We start from the raw sequence: 24,284 nt of genomic DNA, 5'->3' as shown, positions 1-24,284 counted from the left end.
CTGGTCTGAAATTTGCTTATTTGTATTGTCTGATCCAAGTTACTAGTCTCTGACACTAAGTTAGGCCTTTTCTAGTTCTATGTCCTGACCATTGACTCTTAATCAGGTCCTGGATGCAATGAGGTCACTGTCAGAAGTCCCCCAGCTTTGCTCCTGGGGTGGCGCTGTCACTGAAGGCTGCCAGAATCGTCTCAGATGCCAGCCTGGCACCTGACTCACTTAACAGGAAGGAAAATCTCCTTCTTCCTGAAAAGAATCCCAGTGAAGGCACAGATACAGCTCCTTTGCTTAGTTTTCCTACTGAAAGCTTTGATATAGCTCCAATCAAAGCTTATCTTGACTTTTAAAATGTTACCTGGGACAGGCTAGCAGAGGTTATTAAAGATAAGCAAGAAACATTGAGGTTTAGAGTTTTAGGAAGAGAAAAAAAAGTGATGGAAAAAGATCTGGTGTTGGGAGGTCTGGTTTAGCAGGGATTCTGCTACTGAAAAGTTGTCTGACTTTCTATAGTTGGTCTCTATCTCTACTAGGGGCTCAGTTTTTCTCACTGAAAAGTAATGACGTTGAACAAGATTTCTAAGCCCCTTTCCAGTTTATGTTATTTTAAATTCAAGCATTCTCATATACTGCTAGTTGGAATACTACAAAGTTTATGAGATATGCAGATTTTGGAGTTAGACTTGGGTTTCAAATCCGTCTCTATAATTTACTCTTTAACAATCTTAGTTCAAAGACAACACCTTTCTGTGTGTCTGTTTCCTTATCTTTTATATAAGGATCATAGCTACTTCTAGGGTCTGATCAATTTATAATACCTAAAGTATAACATAGAGTTGGCTCAATAAAAAGTAGATATTAGAGCTTTCTTTAAGCAACTTGGCAATATGTATCAAAAGCTATAAATACGTACATTCTTTCACCTAGCAAACATTCTTCTAGAAATATCCTGAAAAATAATTCAAAGCAAAAATGTATCATAAGGATGTTCACAATATTATTGTTATTTATAATAACAGAAAATTGGTAACAGCTTAAATGTTCAAAAACAGGGGACTGGTTAAATATAATATGGCAAATTATTATGATAGAATACCACACAGATATTTGGCATCATGTTGAAAAAGGATTAATCAGATGGGAAAATGCTCATAGTATTCTGTTAAGTAAAAAACATGGGTTAGTTCCAGTTCTGGCAAAATGGCAGATTAGATAACCTATTCCTACGGCCTCAAGTAGGGTATAAAGTCTCTGGGTCACTACCAATAGCCCAGTTTCACAACTAGAAACTTTTAAGGACATCAATTCAAGCTTGTAGTTAATGCTGATTATTTAACTATTATAATTTAAACACACAAAGCTGCTGGGTAAATCTAAGAAAAAAAATCCCTTTACTGGTTCTGCAACTGGAGGTCTCACTTGACAGAAAGGAAGAAAATGCATTTCCTTGATGGAACAAAGGACGCACGGCATTAAGAAGACTGAGGGCAGGTCGTCATCTCATGGCTCTGAACAGGATTAAGGAGTTTTTCTCTCTACATAAAGCAGCTGAGTTTATGTTGATAAAGTAAATAATCATTAATATCCATTTCATAAGAATATCTGACTTATAATAATATATTGACTCTTTACAGGGAAATTCACTACTCAATGGGGAATATTTAGACAGGAACCTGTTCTTTGTGATAATTTGGGCCCAAGTTTAAGTTAACCTCAAAGACAGCAAGGGGCAACAGGAACTTTCTGGTGCACAATGGAGTCAAATGAAATATGTCTGCAGAGGTGAGCAGAGCTGCTACCCTGGAACGGTGGCAGTTACCTCTTAGTATGAAGTCTCTGTGGAAGAGAAAATTAAATGAGATCATGTACGAACGAGTTCACTATACAGTCGGTATTCTGGTGGCTGGGTTTTTTTGGTCTGTTTTTTTGTTTTTGGCTGTGCCGCATGGCTTGTAGGATCTTAGTTCCCCAACCAGGGATTGAACCCAGGGCCCTGGCAGTGAGAGCCTGCAGTCCTAACCACTGGACCACCAGAGAATTCCCCTGGAAGGTATTTCTTAAACCTGAGGGAAAAACCTCCGGTGGAGACTGCAAGGCCAGCAGGAGACGTGTGATCATGCACAGCAGCACTTCCTCCAGGAGTGAGTAGGGTGCCCCGTCCGCAGAGGGACGAGCTCAGTGTCAGGCGTGCTGGGACTTCCTAGGGGACACTTCCTCTGAGAACGGAAAAGGCATGAAGATGGGGAGGTGGCAGGGTAGGGAGTGGAGGGCAGGGCCTAGCCCCGCCTCCATTTCTAACTGACATGCCTTGTACTTCTACAGCTTTGATGTGAAGAAAAAGTTTTGGTCCTTAAAAAAAAAATTTGGAAGCCAATCAGTAAATGGGAGGGAAGGAGGAAAAATGGAGAAGTGGTAATAAAATTGAGGGGATGGAAGAAAAGAGTAAGACCAGCCTTTTCTGAGCTTCTTCTTTATTTGGCCTCCACTGTCCTTCCACTACAGGCCTGAGTCTTAGTCTTTGTTCCTGTGCAACCTCCACCAGGAATGGTTTAGACAAGTCAGAGAGGCGGGGTCAGTCCGCTCCTCCGCCCCCAGGGGAAGTCTAGGCCAGTAGGGGAGAAACAGGAGACCAGCTGTGACCTGGCCTGGCACGTGCCACAAACAGCGGAAGCCCTCTGCCCACTGCTCTCCTCGCCTGACTCCTCAGCCCAGGTCCTCCCTCTCCCTGAGGCTTCTCCAGCCCCCGGCCCCCAGGTGGCATCACACATGGGTGGCTCAAAAGGTGCCTGGCAGGCCGCAAGCACTCACCAAACACGTGTAATAACTCAGTGTATGCTTCTTATTTCTCATTTGGATTATGAGCAAGGGGACAAAGCCTATCACACTGCTGTCCCTTTACTGCTTACTGAAGGCATCTGGCAAATACATGAATGGAAAAAAATGGAGAGGCATTGGAAAAAAAAGAAGTTGGCGAAAAGGAAAAACAGGAGAAGAGTTAAAGAAAAAAGTGTGGAAAAACGTTACTATAAAATGTGAATGAAGACACTGCAATGTGATGTGGGATATATCTGTCTTAGTATCTGTGGCCATTTTTATAAGTGAGCAAATAGGACCAGAGATAAATCAATCTTGGTTTAGGAATTCCCTGACATCAGGAATCCATTAAGGTGGGGAAAAGAACACCCATCCATCAATTTAGAGAAGGCAGGACTCCTCAGCCTCTTTTCCGCTTTCATACTTATGCACAGAACTGCCACATTCTGGAGCTGGAGGAGACCTCAGATGGAGGACACAGTGGAGGCTGACACAAAGGGACCTGTCTTCGTGTCCTGTCCACAAAGCAGAGCCAGAGCCCACGGCACGTTCCTCACTAACTCACACTGTAAGGAAACCCGGCTTGAGTTTCAAGGTGCTTTGTTCATGTCTATAGAAACATCGGTTAATTGTCAGGCTTTACAAGAGACATTTTTCTGAGTTGGCTTCAACCAGTCAGTAGATAATCTTAAAGAGGCTAACGTTAAGAAAGCTTTTTAGGATGAACACAACTAATCTACCACAATTAAATTAAAGCCGAGTTTCATCAAAAGAAACCCTACGGAGCCTCAGAGAGGGCACCAAAAAAAAAAATACTGAAACTTTGATTATCACAAAGCCCAAGTTTGATTGAAATATAGCTGTTTAAAATTAAAGGCTTCTGCTCATCTGTGTTTTCTAAATTTTAAAGTTTGAACATATTTAGAAGTTTTTAAATTCTATATTCAGAAGTTAAAAAAAAAAAGGAATGTAAGGCATCTCACGTTCAGCATCTGTGCCCTGCCCCTCCTTAGTACTTTAGAGCATCAGCTGTAAGGGAAGAGGACAGAGGGGGGTGCTTGCTCCAGTCCTGGTCCAGGACCATTCCGTCTGTTCCAGAAATCAGAGGTCCCCACCTTACTCCCAATCATGGGAGCCATGATTGCCCAGGCCTGGACCAGCAGCCAGACAAAGACCAGGCTCAACACTTCTCAGCACCGTATTTCACACTTCCTTTCTAACTAATGGGCAGGCACGCAAACACAGCCTCGCTCTGATTAAGAGAACTGTGTCTAGCAAATCATCTCAAGATTTGGATTTAGGGCATCAGCACGATATTTTCACGAAGAGGAAAACTAAGACAACTGCAGAGGCTGCCCACTGCCCTCCTCATGGCCTGGGCGTTCTAGCTCAGGGCAGTGAAGGACGAAGAAAGGACAGGAAGGGGGTCCTGGACACGGGACGGCATGCTCCCTGCACCGGACACAGGTGCTCCCAGCAGACTCTGCGAGGGCGGCACTGGTGTCGGCACCATCCAGCTTGGTCACCTCCAGCCACACGTGAGAACTCAATGAACTGAGTTTTAAATTTATTTAATATAATTTACATTTCAATCATCACAGTTCTAGTGGCTAACCACTAGATCTTCTTTTAATTTAAACTGTTGTTCTCACAGGTTAGCATGAATTTCTTTAAATATGTGAGTGTCTGCTGGGGATTAGGACCTGGGAATATAAAGTGAGTTCCGCACCTTCCCTCCTGGGAGCTTGCACTTGGTGAGAGAGAGAAAAAATGGATAATTATATTACAAAGGGTCAAGTGCTCTAACACAACAGACGGATCAGAGGGTTATTATGGAATCAGAGAGGAGCTGGGTTTAGGCTGCACGCAGATGCACAGAGCGGAGCAACAGGGAGTGAGCAGGAAAGAGCAAGGGGCCCAGTGGGGCTGAAGGGTAAACTGAGGCAGAGTGATGTTGCAGGCACCAGATGGCGCAGGCTCTGACGCAGCTTCTTCAGGGACAGGAGCTTAGTCCTGTAAGTGGCAGGAAGCCTTCAAAAGGTTTCAAAGACAAAGACCCTAGTGGTATTTGCAAGATGGAATCAGGGATGCTAGGAAGAAGGAAGGTAAGATATGACTGATGAGAGAGCACATGCACTGAATTGGGCAGTAATAAGAATACTTCTTTACTATTCTTGAAGTTTGAAAAACATTTAGTGGCAAAATTGTTATTACTGATATTGCTGGATGAGGTGTGGAGACCGGTGAGGGCATTATGAGAGAATAACTCCTCAAGTTCTAACTTGGATGAATGAGGAGAGAATGGAGCCAGCAACCGAGACAGCAGACAGGAGACTAGAAGCCTGCTGTGTGTGGCGTGGTTTGGCAGGGGGCGGGGAAATCATTTCATTTTATATAAGCTGACTTTGAGGGTCGGGCAGTGGAGACACACAATAGTGACACTGCAGACAGAGGCTTGCAGAGATCTGGGAGCACCCACATCAGGAACAGGAAGGATCCGCAGGGCATGGGCACAGTGTTGGGGGACTTGTCTGTTGGTGTTACTATTACAGAAAGAAGAAGCTTCAGTATGGATATGGGTGTGTGTGTGTGTGTGTGTGTGTGTGTGTGTGTGTGTGTGTGTGTGTGTGTGTGTGTGTGTTCGTTCGTTCTAGAGAGGGAAGAATCTATGAAGATGTTTTTCTTTCAGTATGGATATGGGTGTGTGTGTGTGTGTGTGTGTGTGTTCGTTCTAGAGAGGGAAGAATCTATGAAGATGTTTTTCTTTTTCCTTCCCCAAAACAAAGGGAAACATATTTAAGAAAATACAGGTTTGAAAATTGTTGACTTATTTTAACCCCACTGTAATCTAAGACTACATATGTATGTCACAAGTTATTCTATAAACTACAGCCACTATATTGGCCTTTATTAAAGAACAGTAACTAATCCACTGTTTCATTTCCTGCTAAATGAATGAATTTTAAACCTAACTTTAATTGACTGAAAAATGGGAAGAGATTAAGTAACAGCTGGAGCAACACGAGGACCGGTCGGAGGGCGCTCGCCTCCTGACCCCGAATCGGGACATGGGGGGCCGCGGGGCCTCACCTCCGAGTCAGAGCTGTCCAGCTCGGCCAGAGTTGGGGCTTTGAGGAGTTTCTTCCGCTGCACAGGCACCTGCTGTATGGCACCTGCCCCATTTTCTTTTGATTGTGACGTTAAACCTCCATTCACCATCGATGATTCCAGGACATTCTTTGGAGATTCAGGGGTAGCTACCTCTGGTAAAACAAAGGTGAAAGCTTACCTTTTCTTGAGCACAGAAAGGTAATCAGTGAACCAAACACACTTTTCCAAGTATCTGCACTTGGAATCGCACCCGAGGTGATACGGCATTTCTACGTCATGCAAATACAACACAGAGGCTAGACACAGTAACACCTATGCATATACAACACTTGTGTTGACATTAACTGTCAGATTCAAATAAAGGAAACCTTTAAGTGAATAATTATATTTCACATTTGTAGATAAAAATTTAGAGCTAGAAGAAATACAGATAACTGACTCCAACTTCTCTATTTTCCAGAGGCCCAGAGAGGCTAACTTTCCTTTTAGCCTCTAAAGAGCTAGTGATCGACGGATCAGAGTGATGGCATGCACATATGGCTGTAAGATCTGAAAGTGGTTTGATTTTAAAGTAAAAATAGCTAATAATCTATATGCATATAAACATGAACACAAAGACTCTGGGATACATTTCCTCTGATAAAGCTGATTTTGATTATCCAAAGCTCAAATCTGGATGGGAAGGCAGTGAAAGAAATGTGGCAGCACAGAGCATGGAGTACAGAGTACAGACTACAGAACACAGAGCGTACAGTATGGAGTACAGTGTACAGAGTACAGAATAAGAGTATGTAGCATAACGTATAAAGTTTAGAGTATACAGTATAGTTAAGATGCAGAGGGCCTGGATTCAAAGTCTAGCTCTAGTTGTTTGACCTCGAGCAAGTTACTTAAACTTTCATTCCTCAACTGTAAAATGGGGCTAACAACAGAAATGGGCTTGTTGTGTTAACAACTGCACATAAAATACTTCAGTGTGTGTAGTAAAGGCAGTGCACAGTAAATGTTACCAATTGTTAACACTGACTTTTATCTCCATTTGTAAGTGAGTGAACTAAGGCTAAGGGTGATTCAGCCAGTCACACAGCCAGCGCGGCACAGCTGACACTAGAATCCCTGTCGGTACTGATTCTAAAAGGCCATCTTTTTTTGTACTGGAGCCTGTAATCTTCCAATGCAAGTGGAACTAATTTTCTTCAGTATTTCAAAAACTAATAATTTTAATAACTAACTACTACATTAGAGTATTTAAAAGTGAGAAAAAGCAGTCCTGCATGATTTAACTCACAGACCAGCCCCTAACCTGGCTTTTGCCCATGGAGCAGTCTGCGAAACTCCCATGGTCGGGGGTAAAAAGTATGCTGGGCACTGAAAAGACAGGATTAATGCTCGTTTGTGGTGGGCGGGGGGAAGCGTTGTACTTGAAGTAACTATAAAATACAAGAATGTTCTATTTATAGTAGCTCCCCCCAACATGTAATAGTTTTATACTTGAAGTGGAAGAGGTGGATTTCCAGGTAACATTCAGAATGTAAGTATGTTCTAGTACAGCCTTCCTTGACATTATTTAAAAGAATTATGTCGGGCTTCCCTGGTGGCGCAGTGGTTGAGAGTCCGCCTGCCGATGCAGGGGACACGGGTTCGTGCCCTGGTCCGGGAAGATCCCACATGCCGCGGAGCGGCTGGGCCCGTGAGCCATGGCCGCTGAGCCTGCGCGTCCGGAGCCTGTGCTCCACAATGGGAGAGGCCACAACAGTGAGAGGCCCACATACCGCAAAAAAAAAAAAAAAAGAATTATGTAAATTATTTATTATAAATGATGTATATCTAACTTAATATTCACAATTTCTGCGTATTTTTAGATATCAAGAAGGCCAGAACTAGAACTGCCCTTGTGAACTAGAAGGAAGGGTTTGAGTGAGCAAGAAAGGAATGAAGAAAGGAAAAAAGGAAGGAAGAAGACAGACTTGTCATAAATCATTTATCATTTTACATAAAATGTTTAACAGAAAACTTGACAACACATGAGTTGACAACACATGAGTTAATTTTGTTATTACCTCTCCAGGTATTAAGTAGCTAGAACAAATATGTGATTGGGGGGATGGGGTGTGCTGAAGGGACAAAAGGGCAAAAGCAGCACGTTTTTACAAAATTACAAAGGTTAAAATATTTAAATAAACCTTTCATAAGGTGTAGAGAGCAGTAGGCTGCCACACTTAGGAGTGTAATTTAAAAGTCTTCCAGAGAGCAAAGGAGGAAATGATTGGGCTAATTGATTAATTCCTATTCAAGAAAAAAGGTAATGTTTTAATATGGTCTTGAAGTATCTTTTGAAAAATCATATTCTATAGCACACATTTTTTACACACTTCCTCCAGAGGTTCACGCAGTAGCAGCAGCCAGTCTTCCAAGAAAAAGCACATGCATCTCTCACGGGTTCAACTATCCACACCCAACTGAGGCTCTGCCTGGAGATACAGTGAGCTTCTCCAGGCGGGTCTCACAGGTCCAAGCCAGAGTTTCCCTAAGGGTGAAGTCACCAGTGGTGTGTGGAGGAACATTAACACAGTTTTAATGGTTATATATTTAATGTTTCAGAAAAAATATAATTACTATATCAGATACATGATTTTATGGATGTTTTTGCTTAAGAAAAATTTAAAAGTCATTTATGGTAGATTTAAAAAGTTTAAACAGTACTGGTGGCACTTAAGTCTGGTAAAATCATGAGGATGATGTCTGCACTGAAGTTTAGGGAATACCGTTAAGTGACAGTGGCTGCCATGAGCTAATTTCATTCTCAATGCAAGGGATCTGAGAAATTACCCAATAGCTCTCTAACTGCCTGAAGACTTTGCTGAGGTTGGTAACTGTACTTGAGCTCACTGACTCAAACTACTGAAATAAACACCTAATACTCAATTCAAAGCTTTGGGATAAATGGAATTAATAGAAGAACATGTTATGTCCCAGTCAGGCTTCAGGATGATCTCCGTATGTAAGACTAAATATTGTGTGTGATTTTATCTAATACTGCATATTTGTTAAAGCCCCAGTTGAACATACTTTTAAGAGATATTTTAAAGTAGTTTGATTACTTATACTTTTCTGTTCAAATGAATGAATCCTCATTATCACTTCAGTGTATCTGGTGAGAAAACCAAACCCTTGGATAAGATTTTAGACTTCTATATAAGACAGAATTTCTGGTGATATTTATAGTAAGCAAACTATTTAAGATGCTACACAGAGCTTTAGAAGTCACATGCCTCAGGTTCAGAATCTAAAACACACAACCATGATATTAAATACCTTATGTAATAACTTCTATTATTACACAGTATAATAATTATGTCTGTTAGATACACCCAGGCTGCTGCCTTATTTAGTTGGAGGAAATACGGCTGAAATAAATATTGTATATTTAATATTTGCATCAGAAAAATAAATTATACTTACCTTAATTAATGTTGACTGGATTAACATTTTCCACTAAGAATTAATATTTCTAAAACATACCTGAGCAGCAGAACATACTTCAATGTGTCCTATTCTACACTTACGTGCATTACCTACACTACACGTTTAAATATTTACGCCTTAGTTAGCTAATTTCCCAACTTAGACAAGAAATGCATCCCGATCTTTGCATTTAGGTTAGAAGAATAGATCAGTCTTCTCCATTTATAATTTGGGACATTTAAATTGGTTAGTCAAAATGACACAATGAAAACACAAGAAATCGAGAATGAAGCGTGTGGAAATTGCAAAGTACACTAAGGTACAAAATAAATTATGGTAAATGATAAGCAGTGAAAGCAAATCAAAATTTTTTGTTGCTCCTTTACATCGAGGAAGCTCAGCACCAAGAGCTTTCTTCCCAACACAAGAACCCATCATATAACCTGTAAGACACGAACACACCTACATACATGTGTGTGGGCATGCACGCCATCAAGGTCAGCCACCTGTGCCTACTTCACGGGAGCCAGCAGCCAGTGTGCTTAGGCAGCGGCCACTCCAAGAGAGCCCGCCAGGGAGGAACATCTTTAGTAGATATTTAGAAGAGATGGATCTTAGTATGTGTTGCCAACTTTTGGAGATTAGCAGTAACACATATGTTCTCAAACATTTCTGAGTTTATTTTCCAGACCAAGTTTTTTTTTTTTACAAAGTTACTCTGCAAATGGTTGATAAAATAAAAATTGTCAAATGGATAAAGAAAATAGAAAAAGCTCCTCAGTGGTCAGTCAAAAGTAGTAAGTGAAGACTATAACATATTTATCTGAGTTTCTTGAAAGTGCAAATATTAGTCATGCCTAAGAGAACTACAAATACACACAGAAATTCAAAAAGCAGTTGGGAACTATTTTAGCAGTTGGAAGATACTCAGTAAATATTCACAGACAGAACATGATACTAGAACTCTCTGGTTCTTTAAATATGAATTTGTATGTAAGATATGCCAACAATTCCATGGCATGTAAAAGAAAATTCTGGAAGGAAATACTAGTGCCAATATCTTATCTCACTTTACATTCAAAACAGCAGCTTCCAAAGTCTAAAATTCTAACGTGCAAAACATTTTATTGGGACTAAGCTGGCTTTGAAAATTTGCTCATATATAATTTAAAAATTCAATTTAAAAGGGGGGCTGATTTTACAGATCAAATTTAATCATTAATAGCTACTTGTTTCACTATTAGTCCCTGTCTATTTAACAGAAGGGCTCTAAACGTGTCCTACAAACTCGGGACACATGATTATATTTTACAACCAAAGCCATTACAACGCTCATGTGTTTTTAGACTCTTAACCAGCACACAGAACCAGCATGACAAGGCCCTACGCACAGGAGCACTGGGTACGCAGATAGCTCTTGCCCCTCAACTGAGGAGCCGTCGTCCTCTGAAGCAGCTGACAGTTCTGAGTTCAGCTACCTGAATAACTGAGTGCTTTAGGGAGTAAGAAGTGTCAAAACGTTGTTTCTTGAGAGTGTTTTCTATGCTCTGAAGGCAGAGTTCTGTTAGACTCTGACCGCTGCTTTATGAGATTGGGGGTGCGGTGGGCACTGTGTTCCATGACCACAAGTGTCACGGTTCTTCCACAGGCTCTTGCAAGGCAAGACTTATTACAGTGTTAATTTTTTTTAAGTATACTATTTTCAAAGAAACAGAATGTTTTATTTGACTGACCACAGCTTAGAAGAAGCCTTTCAATTTTCTTTTTTGACGTATTTGAACAAGCAGATGAATGAAATGTATTTCACAGAGACCACAAAACCCACGTCAGGTGTGAAAGTGCTTTTTTTTTTTTTTACCTGACAAGTCAAAACTGTAAGACATGCTAAGTGGCCGCATTGCTGAAAAAAGAAAACAAACAATAAAAAGAAAATAATTCAGCTGTTAGGATATACAGGGAAGATGAAAAAGGGAGGAGGGTTCAAGACCTGTGGTGGCACATTTCACACTTTAAGTCAGAAGGCAGTGAAAAACAATCTGAAATACAATAAAACCATGAGCCTTAGTTTTAATTATATTACTAAAACTTGAATGGAGTAACAATAAAAGAAAAAAAATAACTTTTAAAGAACATGTTAAAAATGAAAGCATGTTAAAGATACAAACATTTTAGAATCATAGTATAGAACTTTTTACTTAAATATAAAAGAGTTCAAAAGAAAAAACTAGCCATGTTTTAAAACATGATTTTATGGAACATACAAAACCTTTAAAATTTAACAACAAATGTATTCTTAAATAATTAATTTCAAGATGAAAATGTGGCTCTGTGCATACAGGTGAAACATCTTATCAAAAATCTCATTCAGGTACTACCAGCATCACAAAGTGTCACTAATTGTCTATTGTAGGCAGTGTAACCTGGCAGTTGAAGCGAGGCCTCAGGAGCCAGAGAGCCTGAGTTTGAACCTCAGCTCTGCCACTTACTAGCAGTGTGATTCCGGGCAAGTTACTTAATCTCTCTGTGCTTCAGTTACTTCATCTGTAAAATGGGAATAATATACCTATTTCATGGGATTGTTATAAAAATTAAATGATTCCATACAAAAAAAGGTGCTCAGAATAGTGCTTAGCACATAGTATAAGTTAAATAAATACAATCTCCTATGAATAAACTTATTTCTTTCCTGTTGAAATCATTTGTTTTAAAATTTTTATTACATATACTAAAAAACACTGAATTGTATATTTTAAATGGGTGAATTTTATGGTAGGTAAATTATATCTCAATAAAGCTGATTTAAAAAAGGTTATTACCAAGGTTTGATGAATTTGGGTATTCATAAGAATGAGAATTACCTATTTTCACTGTAGCCCCATCCATCCTATGCCCCAGGTCAGGGAGGACAGGTGGCTGTGTGGTCGGAAGGAGAGAACCGCAGGTCCACAGGCTTGTCAGGCACAATGTCCCCCCAGCTCATGTTTCCAAGGCAGCCCACATACAGTTCTAACACCCAAATTTAATAGAATGAAAGTATCTCTCCATATGCTTTTGGCAGATGTTTTTAAAGGAACAATTTACATTTACAACCCCAAATCTCATAGTATGAGATGTTAGAAAAGGTGTTGGGAAAAAGAAAATGATAAGATATGAACAAAGACTGATGCAAAAGGATACTAATTTCAGACTTAACAGGAAAAAAATGGAGCTAGCCTGTAAAACAATAGGGAAATAGGTGAGTAAAAGACAACTTAGCCATGTGTTAGTAATCACGTCCTTATAAATAATGTTGTGGGGCATATTTAACGACGTGGGACGATGTTCCTGCCCCACACAATGTTACATGGGGACATCAGACACTGTGCACACAGCTCTTGTCTCCACCTCATGATGCACAAGCTCCATCACAGTGAATGCCTCTGCTGGTGAAACTACGGGTAACAGTTCTTCTTTAAACATTTCCCCAATTTCTACAGTGGGTTTCTACTTGCAATTACATGGAGGGGTAAGGTTTTAAAACTATTTAGGGAACTTTTATTCAAGATAATTCTGCCAACTTTACCCAAACTCCCCAAGGGGAAACTTTATAGTAAGAACAAATGTAGGTCTGCAGAAAGAAGAGCCCAAATCTCTTACTTTCCAATTAAGGTGCATGATCAATTTTAAAAGTAAGACTCTCATAGAACAATCACTTTCAGTAAAGCTCAATTCTGGTTGTTGTGAAACACCAATTCATAAGGTTAAAATAAAATAAGATATACTATACAGAAAACTGATATTTAATTATTCTAAAGTAGATTTCCTGCTAGTTAGCATCTAACTTGTTGAAAATGAAACAGAAGAATATGTATATGACGAGGGCATGTGATGCCCCTTCTATGCAACGTGCGGTGTCCCGTTGCCACCCACAAGGACTGCTGGTCTCCCGAACGCTCAGCCCCGGCCAACCCCATGCCCCTGACGGGCTGCTGTCGGCGCTGCAGGGGGAACATGTACCTGCTGCCCCGAGCCCTTCCTCTGTCAGCGCCTGTGGGCAGGGACTCTGACTGCTCGTCTCTCTACTCGAATAGCTGACACGGCTGTTTAATAAACACTTAGAAAAATGAAGGAACTGTATGTCAAATATCATCGAAATCACACAAGCACGTTACGCCTGTCTTGTTGCTTTCTCTGTCCTGTTGGTGCTTCCACTGGAGTTTATAATCCCTCCTGTTTTCTCCTGAAAATTGTGAAGCTTACTTTTCTCATGGTAATATTTTTGTTTTGCCTTATAATTTTGTTGAAATCTTTTCTATTACCCCATTATTCCTTCTCAAGGTACAGTAATTTTTTAAAATCCAGTCTTAAGCAGCCGTCCTATAACACCGTTTCCTTATTTTTCCATAGTGGTTCTTACTCTTTGAGGCTGTGGACCCTTTAGGAATCTGAGCAAAGCTATGAACCCCCTCTCCAGAAAATGCACGTACATACACTTTAGGAAATAAATACAAATTTGTTATATTTCAAGGGATTCACAGACCGTCCTCAGGCTCATGCAAGGACTCCCAGAATAAGAACTCTCCATTTACGTCATGTATATGTTCTGGCTCATTATTATATAAATGCTCATATGGATTTGTTTTAAACATCATTTTAAAGGGAAACACTTGCTGCCATAAAAATCAGACAGAGATAAATTCACACAGCCTGCCCTCACTCTGAAGCTCTGTACGTGGAAGGTACGTGCTATTATTTCAACACCTCTGGGAGTACTTTTCATCACTGTCCCTGCAGTGGAGACCAGGACATAACAACCGACAAGACAGACGTGGGCCCTGCTGCCACGGAGGCCACGGTGTGACAGAATGGCCAAAAGTCAAACAAAAGAACATCAGCGCGCAGTGACAGAGTCATGGGAGGCAGGGAGAGCCGCTGGAGCGGACGCGACTGACCAGACGGAGAAGAGGAGAGCCTGGGTCAGAGGGGGGAGGACTAGAGAGACCTAGAAGTAAAACCCACAGGGCTTGGCTGTTGGGTAAGAGTCAGAGGTGATGCTGAGCAATCTGTCTCGGACTCTGAGATGGGGAACCAGGAGGAGACAGTTGGAGGAGAAAGCAGGCGAGGTCACTGCTGGCTGCGGGTCTTGTCCTGAGTGAGGGGCAAGGAGGCCCTGCTCAGCAGACGGCTGCACGTGTGGGTCTGAACTTTCAGAGAAACCTGCGCTGTAGGGCGGGAGCTGAGGAAACCAGAAACGAACCCTGGAGGAGGATGTGGTTGCTCAGGGAGAGGGAGCCCGGGATAGAAACTGGACGAGCAAGCAGGGCTTGAAAGAGGCAGAAGAGGTCGGAGGAGAGAACCAGGAGACAGTGCCACAGGGCCGGCTCCTGTCCTGTTCAGGCACCACGAGACTGTTTCCCTGAATTCTTTGGGCGTCTTTAATCTTACAAATTGGAGGACAGCTGCATAAACAAAAATGTTTACATTTTATAATATGGTTTTGCTCTAAATGAAAATCAATGTGTGCTTATAAAAAACATTAAACATAATAAATATAAAGGAACGTGAGTAATAAGTGATATCAGTAATAATTGAGTCTCTTATCACATCTTCAAACCATAATTAAGACAATAGAAACCTGAAGTAAAACTATGTATCACTTATATTTCTAAAACGTAATATCCATGTATGTATATGTATTACAATTTATAAAGTATTTTGACCATGATCCTATTTAATTCTTACATGAAAGTCATAATGAAGGTGTAGAGGACTTTTTATCCCCCTTCTGCTGACGAAGAAATCGATGCTCAGAGAGGTGAAGAGACCGTCCTAAAACCACAGCCTAGAGGTCGGCAGAGCTCTGTCCACTATGCAGCGCGGTGCTCTCCTACACTCAGCATCACGGGGCAACAATTTCCTATTCCATGAATCTCAAGTATAGACTTCCAGCGTGAGTGTGAGTGTGTGTGTGTGTGTGTGTGTGTGAGAGAGAGACAGAGAGGGCCCTGCAGACGGCAGTCTCTCACTGGGCTGCTGTGCTGTCTTCCAGCGATGCCCCGGACTCACCTAACCTGCCGCGTCTGGTTTCCTCTGGTGACACGGGCCGCAGCTTTCTTTCTGCTTTGATTTCTTCCAGGATCCTTTCATGGAGGCTCCGTGGCCGTGGTGGAGTAGGCTTCAGTTTTCTGGCTGAGGCCTTAGAAAAAATAGAATGGCTATAGACACTTGCTTGAGTGGTTGTCCTTAAATAATTTTTACTGAAGTCCACTCATATAGTACGTTATGAAATTATATTTTACTGATTGCAACACTGCTTGATAAAAGACCATTTTCAAGCAATAGGGAGATTATTGGATTTCACAGTGGTTCAGTCACATGTGCTCAAGTAACTTTAAGGAGTCAGCTTTGCTGCAGCTGTAGTCACGCCCCCTACGTGCTGTGACAGGCAATCCATTGAAATGTAAGCTGTACGTTACCTATTATGATTATTGTTTTTGAAAGTAACGTTTTTGAGTAAGTCATCACAACCTTCTTAGAGTATTATCTTCATTCTATAGTTGAGGAAATACAGGCTCAGGGAGGCCGATCAACTCTCTCAGAGACATGTGGCCACTAGGTTGTGTAGCTAGTGTGCAAAGCCGGGCCCATCTGACTCCACGCTCTTTCTGCTCCACCACAACCCACCTTCTTAAAATTATTTCCTACGTGGCCTCTTTCCCTTATTTTAAAAAGATTTATAAGAGGGATCATTAATTATGTTTTAGATGTTCACAAACTGAGAAAGAAACACCATTCCCGTTCTAGTTACTGAACATACATGGGGTTTGAGAGGCCTTGGTGAGCACTGGCTGTGGAGCTGGGGGGTAGTAAGTGTAGAACAGAGGAAACGCAAACCAACATTCAAACCAGATCAGAACACCCTGATTTCATGGTCACTAGAAAGAACCCCGCCAACAGAGGAAGATAATTAATACAAAAGAGGAGGTACAGCAGGGTGGATTTACTGTAAAACAATATCAAAATGACAATTTAATCAAGGTGAAGTGTTTGTACCATAAAGTAAACAGGGAGGGCAGCCCACACCAGGAACTACTTGGTATCATATTCAGCTGTTATTCTAGGAGGTATTTGGACAGATTTTGCACCATAACTCAGGTTGTTTGAGTTAAAATATCCTAAGACAGCCTGTATGAATAATTTTAAGTACTTTTTGTGAATTAAGAATGTAATTTACAGTTGGGCTTCATAATTCTGAGAATGAAAGCTCAGTGTAAATACTCCTTTAAGAGCTGAGTTCTAGAGGTCACAGGCTAGAGGAGAATACTTCATTATGTGCTCTCCAAACAGGGGGAATATGTCAAATTACGTACTGGATTTAAAGGAGGTCTTGATCTGATGAAGTCCAGGATGATTTCATGAGCACTTTTTTTTAACCGCGGGGGAATATCACCATTTACCTGAAAGGAGACAAAAAGTAGAAGATTCATGTGACTACAGGATTATCATTATAAGTTTCTGGGTACGTATGTCAACATATGTCACTTCAAAATTACTGAAGTGGAATCTGGCTCCACCAAGGATGCATTTCAAATCAATAAAAATGGAGAGTAAATGGCTGAATGATTCAGAGCAAAAATAACTACGCAGAACTGAAGAAACTCCACGTCCACTTTAGTTCTATATTTGGGGAAATTATATATAAGATGCATCCTTCCAACAAAAAATTTCTACAATTATGAATGTGAATGGAAAAAGTAATACTATGCTTAATTACTGTATAATTTCAAATGTCTTTGGGACTTCCCTGGTGTTCCAGTGGTTAAGACTCTGTGCTTCCACTGCAGGGGGTGCAGGTTCGGTCCCTGGTCAGGGAGCTGGGATCTCACGTGCCAGGTGGCGCAGCCAAAACAACAACAACAAAAAGTCTTTTACCTCTTATTTTCATCCTTGTACAAAATCTTGGTAATGGGAAGGAGTGGGGACATGGTTCACATTCTTAGACAAAGCTGAGGCTCAGGTCGAGGTGGTGTCTGCCCCCTTCACAGGGTCAGTGAGCAGAGGAGCCTGGCAGGGGCCTGGTCTGACTCTGACTCTTGCCCTAACATCCTCTCTTTTTAAAGAAACAGGTTACAAAAATTTTAAGAAATTTAAGAAAAACCTACCCAAAACCCCCCACCTAAACTCACATTCTGACCACTCAGAAGGCACAGTTGTGGTGACCATAAGTCATACTTATTTCCCAACCTCATATGAAAAAACAGAACTGGTAGGCACTTTCTGTCATTATTCTCATAAAAGATAGATGAAAAAAGAAATGTTAACAAATTACAAATTTAAAAAACTGATGAATACCTTAAACTCCTCAAAATCCAGAAAATCAGCATACTATTTTTATTATGAATTGCCTGAAAAACTTCTATAATACTTTTTCACTCTACTTTGGTGACCTACTCTTTATCTTGTCATATTCTAATAATTTTATAATATCAATTTTATTGGAGAGAAAAAAGATAATTTGTTTATTCCTCTAGCACCAATAGTTGATATATTTTTAATTTTGATAGGTTAGAAAGGTTTCTTTAAGCTTCACAATTTGTTACTGGAATGTCATGCCCAATTTTAGAATTATCATAAAATTTGGTCAAACTTTTTAAAAGTATTTTCTTATCTGAATTGTAAGACTTCAGGGCATGGACAGTTTTGTTATGTACTTCCCAATCTTAATTACTGTTTTAATTGCTCAGGATCATTAATCAATTGGTTATTAATTTTTTATTGCAGTATGAGTTTTGATTTTTTTGTCAATGTCACTATTTTGTGTCACTTGAGAAATGAATTAAAAAAAAAAAAAAAAAAAGAACCTGAACTGCTGCTCCCAGGCCCAGTGGCTGCCCCCCACAAATGCGACCACTCAGAGTGTGTGACAAGCCTGCTGACATCATCCACTCCCCTTTTCCCTGTGCCCCCCGCCCCCCAGTCCTGAGTGAGGACAGGACAGCCCTAAGGTTAGAGTTAGGAGTGAAAGCTGCCTGAGCTGAGCCAAGCTTGTGACCACTAGTACTTGGTTTAAGGAGGGCGTGTACCCAAGCAGCAGAGCTGGGGGCCTACCGTGGCACCACTCTTCACCCATGGACTTCATGTTACACAAGACTTCTTAAAAAATCCTTATTGTATGAACAACTTAATCAGACCTTTCTACTCCTGAACAGGATACCACATATCCTTCTAGCTATTTTTTTTTAACTGGCATTTTTCTTAATTAATTTATTTTTTAATTTTATTTTTGGCTGCACTGGGTCTTCGTTGCTGTGCTCAGGCTTCCTCTAGCTGTGACAAGCAGGGACTACTCTTCGTTGTGGTGCACGGGGTTCTCATGTTGTGAAGCATGGGCTGTGGGTGCGCGGGCTCAGTAGTTGTGGCTCGCGGGCTCTAGAGCACAGGCTCGGTAGTTGTGGCACACAGGCTTAGCTGCTCTGCAGCATGTAGGATCTTCCCGGACCAGGGCTCGAACCCGTGTCCCCTGCACTGGCAGGCAGATTCTTAACCGCTGAGCCACCAGGGAAGCCCTCTTTCTAGCTATTTTTCGTATACTTTTATTTTAATGTTCTTTCCATCACAACAGCAGGGTTGAGTGAGATAATGGAGTCAGTAAGGCCAAAGCTGTGAGTTCCATTCCCCAAAAAAGAACATTAACATCAGTTTCCTCACTAGTCAGAAACTGGATCCTGGATCCTATTACAAAATGTGTGTCAGTGCTCATAAGGGAGCTGGCAGGCCAGTATTGATGTGAGTCAGTCAGTCAAAGTCCTTACTAGCAGGAGGAAAAGTAACAGCAAATTCCATTCTGCTGCTGGGTCAGTGAAATTACTTTTTTTAAATATAAATACAGAACACACCCTGAAACAAGCTCTCTGAAGCTGCAACAATAAATGATTTCTAGATGAACACAAATAGTAGGCCCATAAGTAAATGAGACCAGTTATAGAACTTGATCTTACTTTTGAGCCACAATGCCTTAAACAAATAACTTCTATATAAAAAATGTTTAAGTTTCTACATCTTTATTTTTGCTTTGAATTTTATTTATTTATTTTTGTACAGCAGGTTCTTATTAGTTATCTATTTTATACATATTAGTCAATCCCAATCTCCCAATCATATATGTCAATCCCAGTCTCCCAATTCATCCCACCACCACCAACCCCCTGACTATACATTTTACAAGGATCTTTCATTACACTGGACTAGTCTTCTCGAATAATTGGTTTATACTTAAGAAAAAAGAGGTTAAGACAATTAGAAATAAAATGCCTCCTCTGTTAGGCTTCTATTAATCAAAGAAAGACAAAGTTTTCAAGAGCTCAAAAACATCAGAAAAACAACAGATCATCTGATCAGGCTTTAGACCAAGGTAAATAAATAGAAGGAACTTGGTAATGCTTGAAAAAAAAAAAAGACCTTTAATGAGATATAATTCACATATAAAATTCACCCCTTTATTTATTTTTTTTGGCGGCACCACTCAGCATGTGGGATCTTAGTTTCCTGACAGGGATTGAACCCACACCCCCTGTAGTGGAAGCATGGAGTCTTAACCACTGGACTGCCAGGGAAGTCCAAAATTCACCCTTTTAAAGTGTACAATTCAGGGTTCTAAGTAGTCACAAGGTTTTGCAATCACTACCAATAACTTCAGAGAAATTTTATCACCCCAAAAGTATATGCTGCACCCATTAGCACTCATTCCTCATTCTTCCCTCCCCGCAGCCACTGGCAGCCACAAATCTACTGTCTTACTGATGTGCCTACTCTGGAAATTTCAAATAAATGGAACCCCTCATACATTATGTAACCTTTTGGGTCTGGCTTCTTCCACTTAGCGTGTTTTCAAGGTTCACGCAGGTGGTAGGATGTATTGGTACTTCATTCCTTTTTATGCCTGAATAATATTCCATTGTATATTACCCACTCATGAGCTGATAAACATTTGGATGGTTTCCACTTTTTGGCTATTATAAATATGCTATGAACATTCATACATAAATTTTTGTGTGGACAAATGTTTTTATTTCTCTTAGGAGTGCATGTAATGGCTGGGCCGTAAATTCTATGTTTAACACCTTGAGGAATTAGCAAACTATTTTCCCAAGTGTGCACCATCTTACATTCCCACCAGTGATATGAGGGTTTCAATGTCTCCACATCCTCACCAGCATGTTATTTGTGTTTTTTATTTTAGCCACTCTAGTAGGTGTAAAGTAGCATCTCACTGCAGTTTTGATTAGCATTTCCCTAATGACTAATAATGTTAAGCATCTTTTCATGTGCTTATTGGCCACTTATATATCTTCTTCGGAGAATAATTCAAATTATTTGCCCACTTTCCAACTGGGTTGTCTTTTTTATTGTTGAGTTTAAAAAATTCTTTATATGTCCTGGATACAAGTCCCTTTTTGGATATATGATTTGTAAATATTTTCTCCCATTTTGTGGGTTGTGTTCACTTCCTTTATATTGTCTTTTAAATCACGAAAGTTTTAATTTTCGATCAAGTCCAATTTATTTTTTTCTTTTGTTGCTGTACTTTTGGTGTCATATCTAAGAAAGCACTGCCTAATCTAAGATCACAAACCTGTTTTCTTCTACGAGTTTTATAGTTCTAGTTCTTAAATTTAGGTCTTTCATCCATTTTGAGTTAACTTTTATATATAGTATGAGGTGGCAGTCCAACTTCATTCTTCTGCTTGTGAATATCCATCTGTCCTGGCATCATTTGTTGAAAAGACTGATATTTCCCTTTTGTCTTGGGATCCCAGAGAAATCAACTGACAACAAATGAAGGGAATTATTTCTGGACTCTCAATTCTATTCCACTGATCTATGTTTATCTTTATGCCAACATCACACTGTCTTGATTACAGTTTCTTTGTAGTAAGTTGTAAAATTAGGAAGTGTGAATCCGCCAACATTGTTCTTTTTTCAAGATTGTCTTGGCTATTCTGGGTTCCTTGTAATTCCATGTGACTTTTAGGATCTGCTCATCAATTTCTGAAATGACCAGCCAGGGAGCAGCGACAGCACCACCCAGGCATGGAGCGCAGCGCCTGGTGCGCCCGAGCACAACCACCATGGCCACCTCCCTCGGCGGGGTTGCCTGTTCGGGGCGCCCGCCCGGTTATGCGGTCCTTGGGGCACCCGCACCCTGCGCCTAGCCATTGCCGCAGCTGCCGGACAAGGCAGTTCAGCAGCCGGCCAGACTCTGGAGCAGCCGGCTGGGCTCTGGAGCACCCAAGCCCGCTTCAGGAAAGCGGCTTCTGCTCCTTGACTACTGGCAGCCGGCCGACGGCGGCCAAAAATCTACATCTTTATTTTTAAAGGTGAGTGATCTGAAGTTCTCTGTTAGAATTAAAGCATTTTACCAAAACATTTTGAAAAAATTCCATTGAAATGTTTTGTACTTCTATAACTTAATGTTCTAAATATAATCCTATATGGCTAAGCCATTCAATTCCCATCATGAGCATCACAAATATACAAAAAAAAAGTGGATTACTATGGTATAGTTATGTAGTTTAAACCTGAGGATTAAATTAAGAACATCTTAGCATACCGCTTCAGATACAGATAGACTGTGTGAAAATCCTTTGTTTTTACTCTTTACAACAAAAATTTTTTTAAAGAAATTAGAAAGTGGCATTATATTGATAACAGTAAAATTTTTAAAAAAATATATCCAGTTTTTGAATGATTAAATATGAGTAGCTGAATTTCCACTCTCATTCATCAGGTACATATACACATTAACAAGGAGCTAATCAAAATCTTAGCCTGTTAGACTAAAACTTGAAAACTTCCCCCACACGAAACCAATCACCACTAGAACTGCCATCTGCCTAGTCCCCTGTATAGAGGCTCAGTATAAACGTATCCAAGTGAACTGCATGGAATTAGCCAAAGAAAGACAGAAAAAGGAAAACAACAATGGGTACCACAGAGTAGTAACATATTCTTCTTTACTTACTACTCACAACCTCCAAACTGTATAAACACGCACATAACAGGAGTCCCAGAGGGACTGGAAAGACAAGAAAAGACAAAAAAAATGTGAAGAACTAATGGCTAAAAACTTTCAAAATTTGATAACAATACAAATCTACTCATCCAAGAAGCTCTATAAACTCCAAGCAATAAACTCCAAGAAAGCCACAACAGAACACATTATAGTCAAGTTGTTGAAATAAAAATATTGAAAGCAGCAAGAAGTGACTATCACATACAAGGGATCCTCAGTCAGATGAACAGGTGATCTCTCACTAGAAACCATAAAGGCCAAAAGGCAGTGAGATAAGTTTAAAGACAAAAAAACACTGTCAACCAATAATTCTAAACCCAGAAAAACCCTGCTTCAAAAATGAAGAAGAGGGCTTCCCTGGTGGCACAGCGGTTGAGAGTCCGCCTGCCGATGCAGGGGACACGGGTTTGTGCCCTGGTCCAGGAAGATCCCACAGGCCGCGGAGCGGCTAGGCCCATGAGCCATGGCCGCTGAGCCTGTGCTCCGCAATGGGAGAGCCCACAACAGTGAGAGGCCCGCGTATCGCAAAAAAAAAAAAAAAAAAAGAAGAAGAAATTAAGACATTCCCAGGCAAATAAACACTAAGGGGGTTCATCACTAGTAACCCTGCCCTAAAGGGAGTTGTTCAGGCTTAAAGAAAAGGACAGTAGACAGAAATTTAAAGCCATGGGTTGTAGAATTACACATTTGTAACTTTTTCTGTGAGCTTACTGTATTTTCCAACTTTTCTATATTGAGAAGAACATTTTCAACAAATAAGATTACCAAAAAACAACCATTTGAGTCCATTAACAGTTTTCTTTGTTACTTACCATCACTTTTCGCAAAGTGTATCTTTTGGATCGAATGTCATCCATTAGCATCTCATAAGGGGTGAGCTGATATTCAATGGGCAGAGGGTTGTACTGCCGCTCTTGGACCTTCTTGAGTTTTACTCCATTCCGCAAATCCCTCATCACCTGCACCCAGAATCGAGCCTGAAAGAGCCAAGGGTGGAGAGACATCCATAAATAAATTTATTAGTTTCCTCTAAAGAGCTATAGTTGTAAAGAAAATATTAAGAGCTTGGATTACAAAACACCAAGCAAACCAAAGAGAAACGATTTTAAAAATTAGATTTTAGGGTACTAAAAAGCAGGTAGGATGCCAGCAGAGAATCCACCAGCTCTAACTGCGGGGACACCTGGATAAAACCCTAACTCACCCCCTGTGCTACTTGCATCCATGGCCTCAGTTCCTCAGGCCCTCGGGTTCTATCTATCAGGTGGCTTTGCTCACTGAAGAGGTGCGTGTTTCTTACACTAGACTTTGGGTTTGGCTCTATTACTTGCTTGGCCACTGGAATTTTAGTGGATATGACATGACCAAAGGCTTCAACAACAAATGCACAATGGCTTGTCACTCTGCTCCTGTCACTGCCATGAGAACATCACGCTTGGGTTGGCACGAGGCACACTGGCAGGATTATCCAGGAGAAGGACGATGCACAGAGTAGAGCCACCACTCTGATCTGCAGACTCATGAGCTGAGTAAATGCTACCACTTTATGCCATGGTATTTTGTAGTGTTCAGTTACACAGCATTACTGTGACCACAGCTAACTGATAGCAGCCATCTACTGCTATTTGACATCCAGCAAGTTGCTTCCCCTTTCTGAACCCTGGCTTCCTCATCAATAAAAGAAAATGGCACTTTATAACTTGTTGAGATGATCAGAGCTGATGTATAGTGTTCTGCACACAGAAAATGCTCAAAAGTGACAATTTTTATGTTATTACTATCTCTGCACAAATTATTTAATATCAATTTTCTTATCTACAAATAATAGTAAGTTGCTCTGCCTGCC

The 24,284-nt window shown here is 40.6% G+C and overlaps 1 protein-coding gene across 1 annotated transcript in view; it reads right to left on the bottom strand.

Moving 5' to 3' along the window:
* Positions 1-24,284, bottom strand: part of SPIRE1 (spire type actin nucleation factor 1) — a gene marked incomplete at both ends in the record, with an annotated part of 182,465 nt that overhangs the window by 18,727 nt on the left and 139,454 nt on the right. The window contains 4 exon segments of the mRNA XM_079717033.1: positions 5,902-6,074; positions 15,433-15,562; positions 16,737-16,823; positions 23,251-23,415. Coding sequence (XP_079573159.1) covers positions 5,902-6,074; positions 15,433-15,562; positions 16,737-16,823; positions 23,251-23,415 — 555 coding nt within the window.

The sequence above is a fragment of the Hyperoodon ampullatus genome, assembly GCF_949752795.1.
Source record: "Hyperoodon ampullatus genome assembly, chromosome: 13".
NCBI lineage: Eukaryota > Metazoa > Chordata > Mammalia > Artiodactyla > Ziphiidae > Hyperoodon > Hyperoodon ampullatus.
Note: the sequence above shows the minus strand (reverse complement) of the source record. Positions and strands in the feature narration are given on the sequence as shown.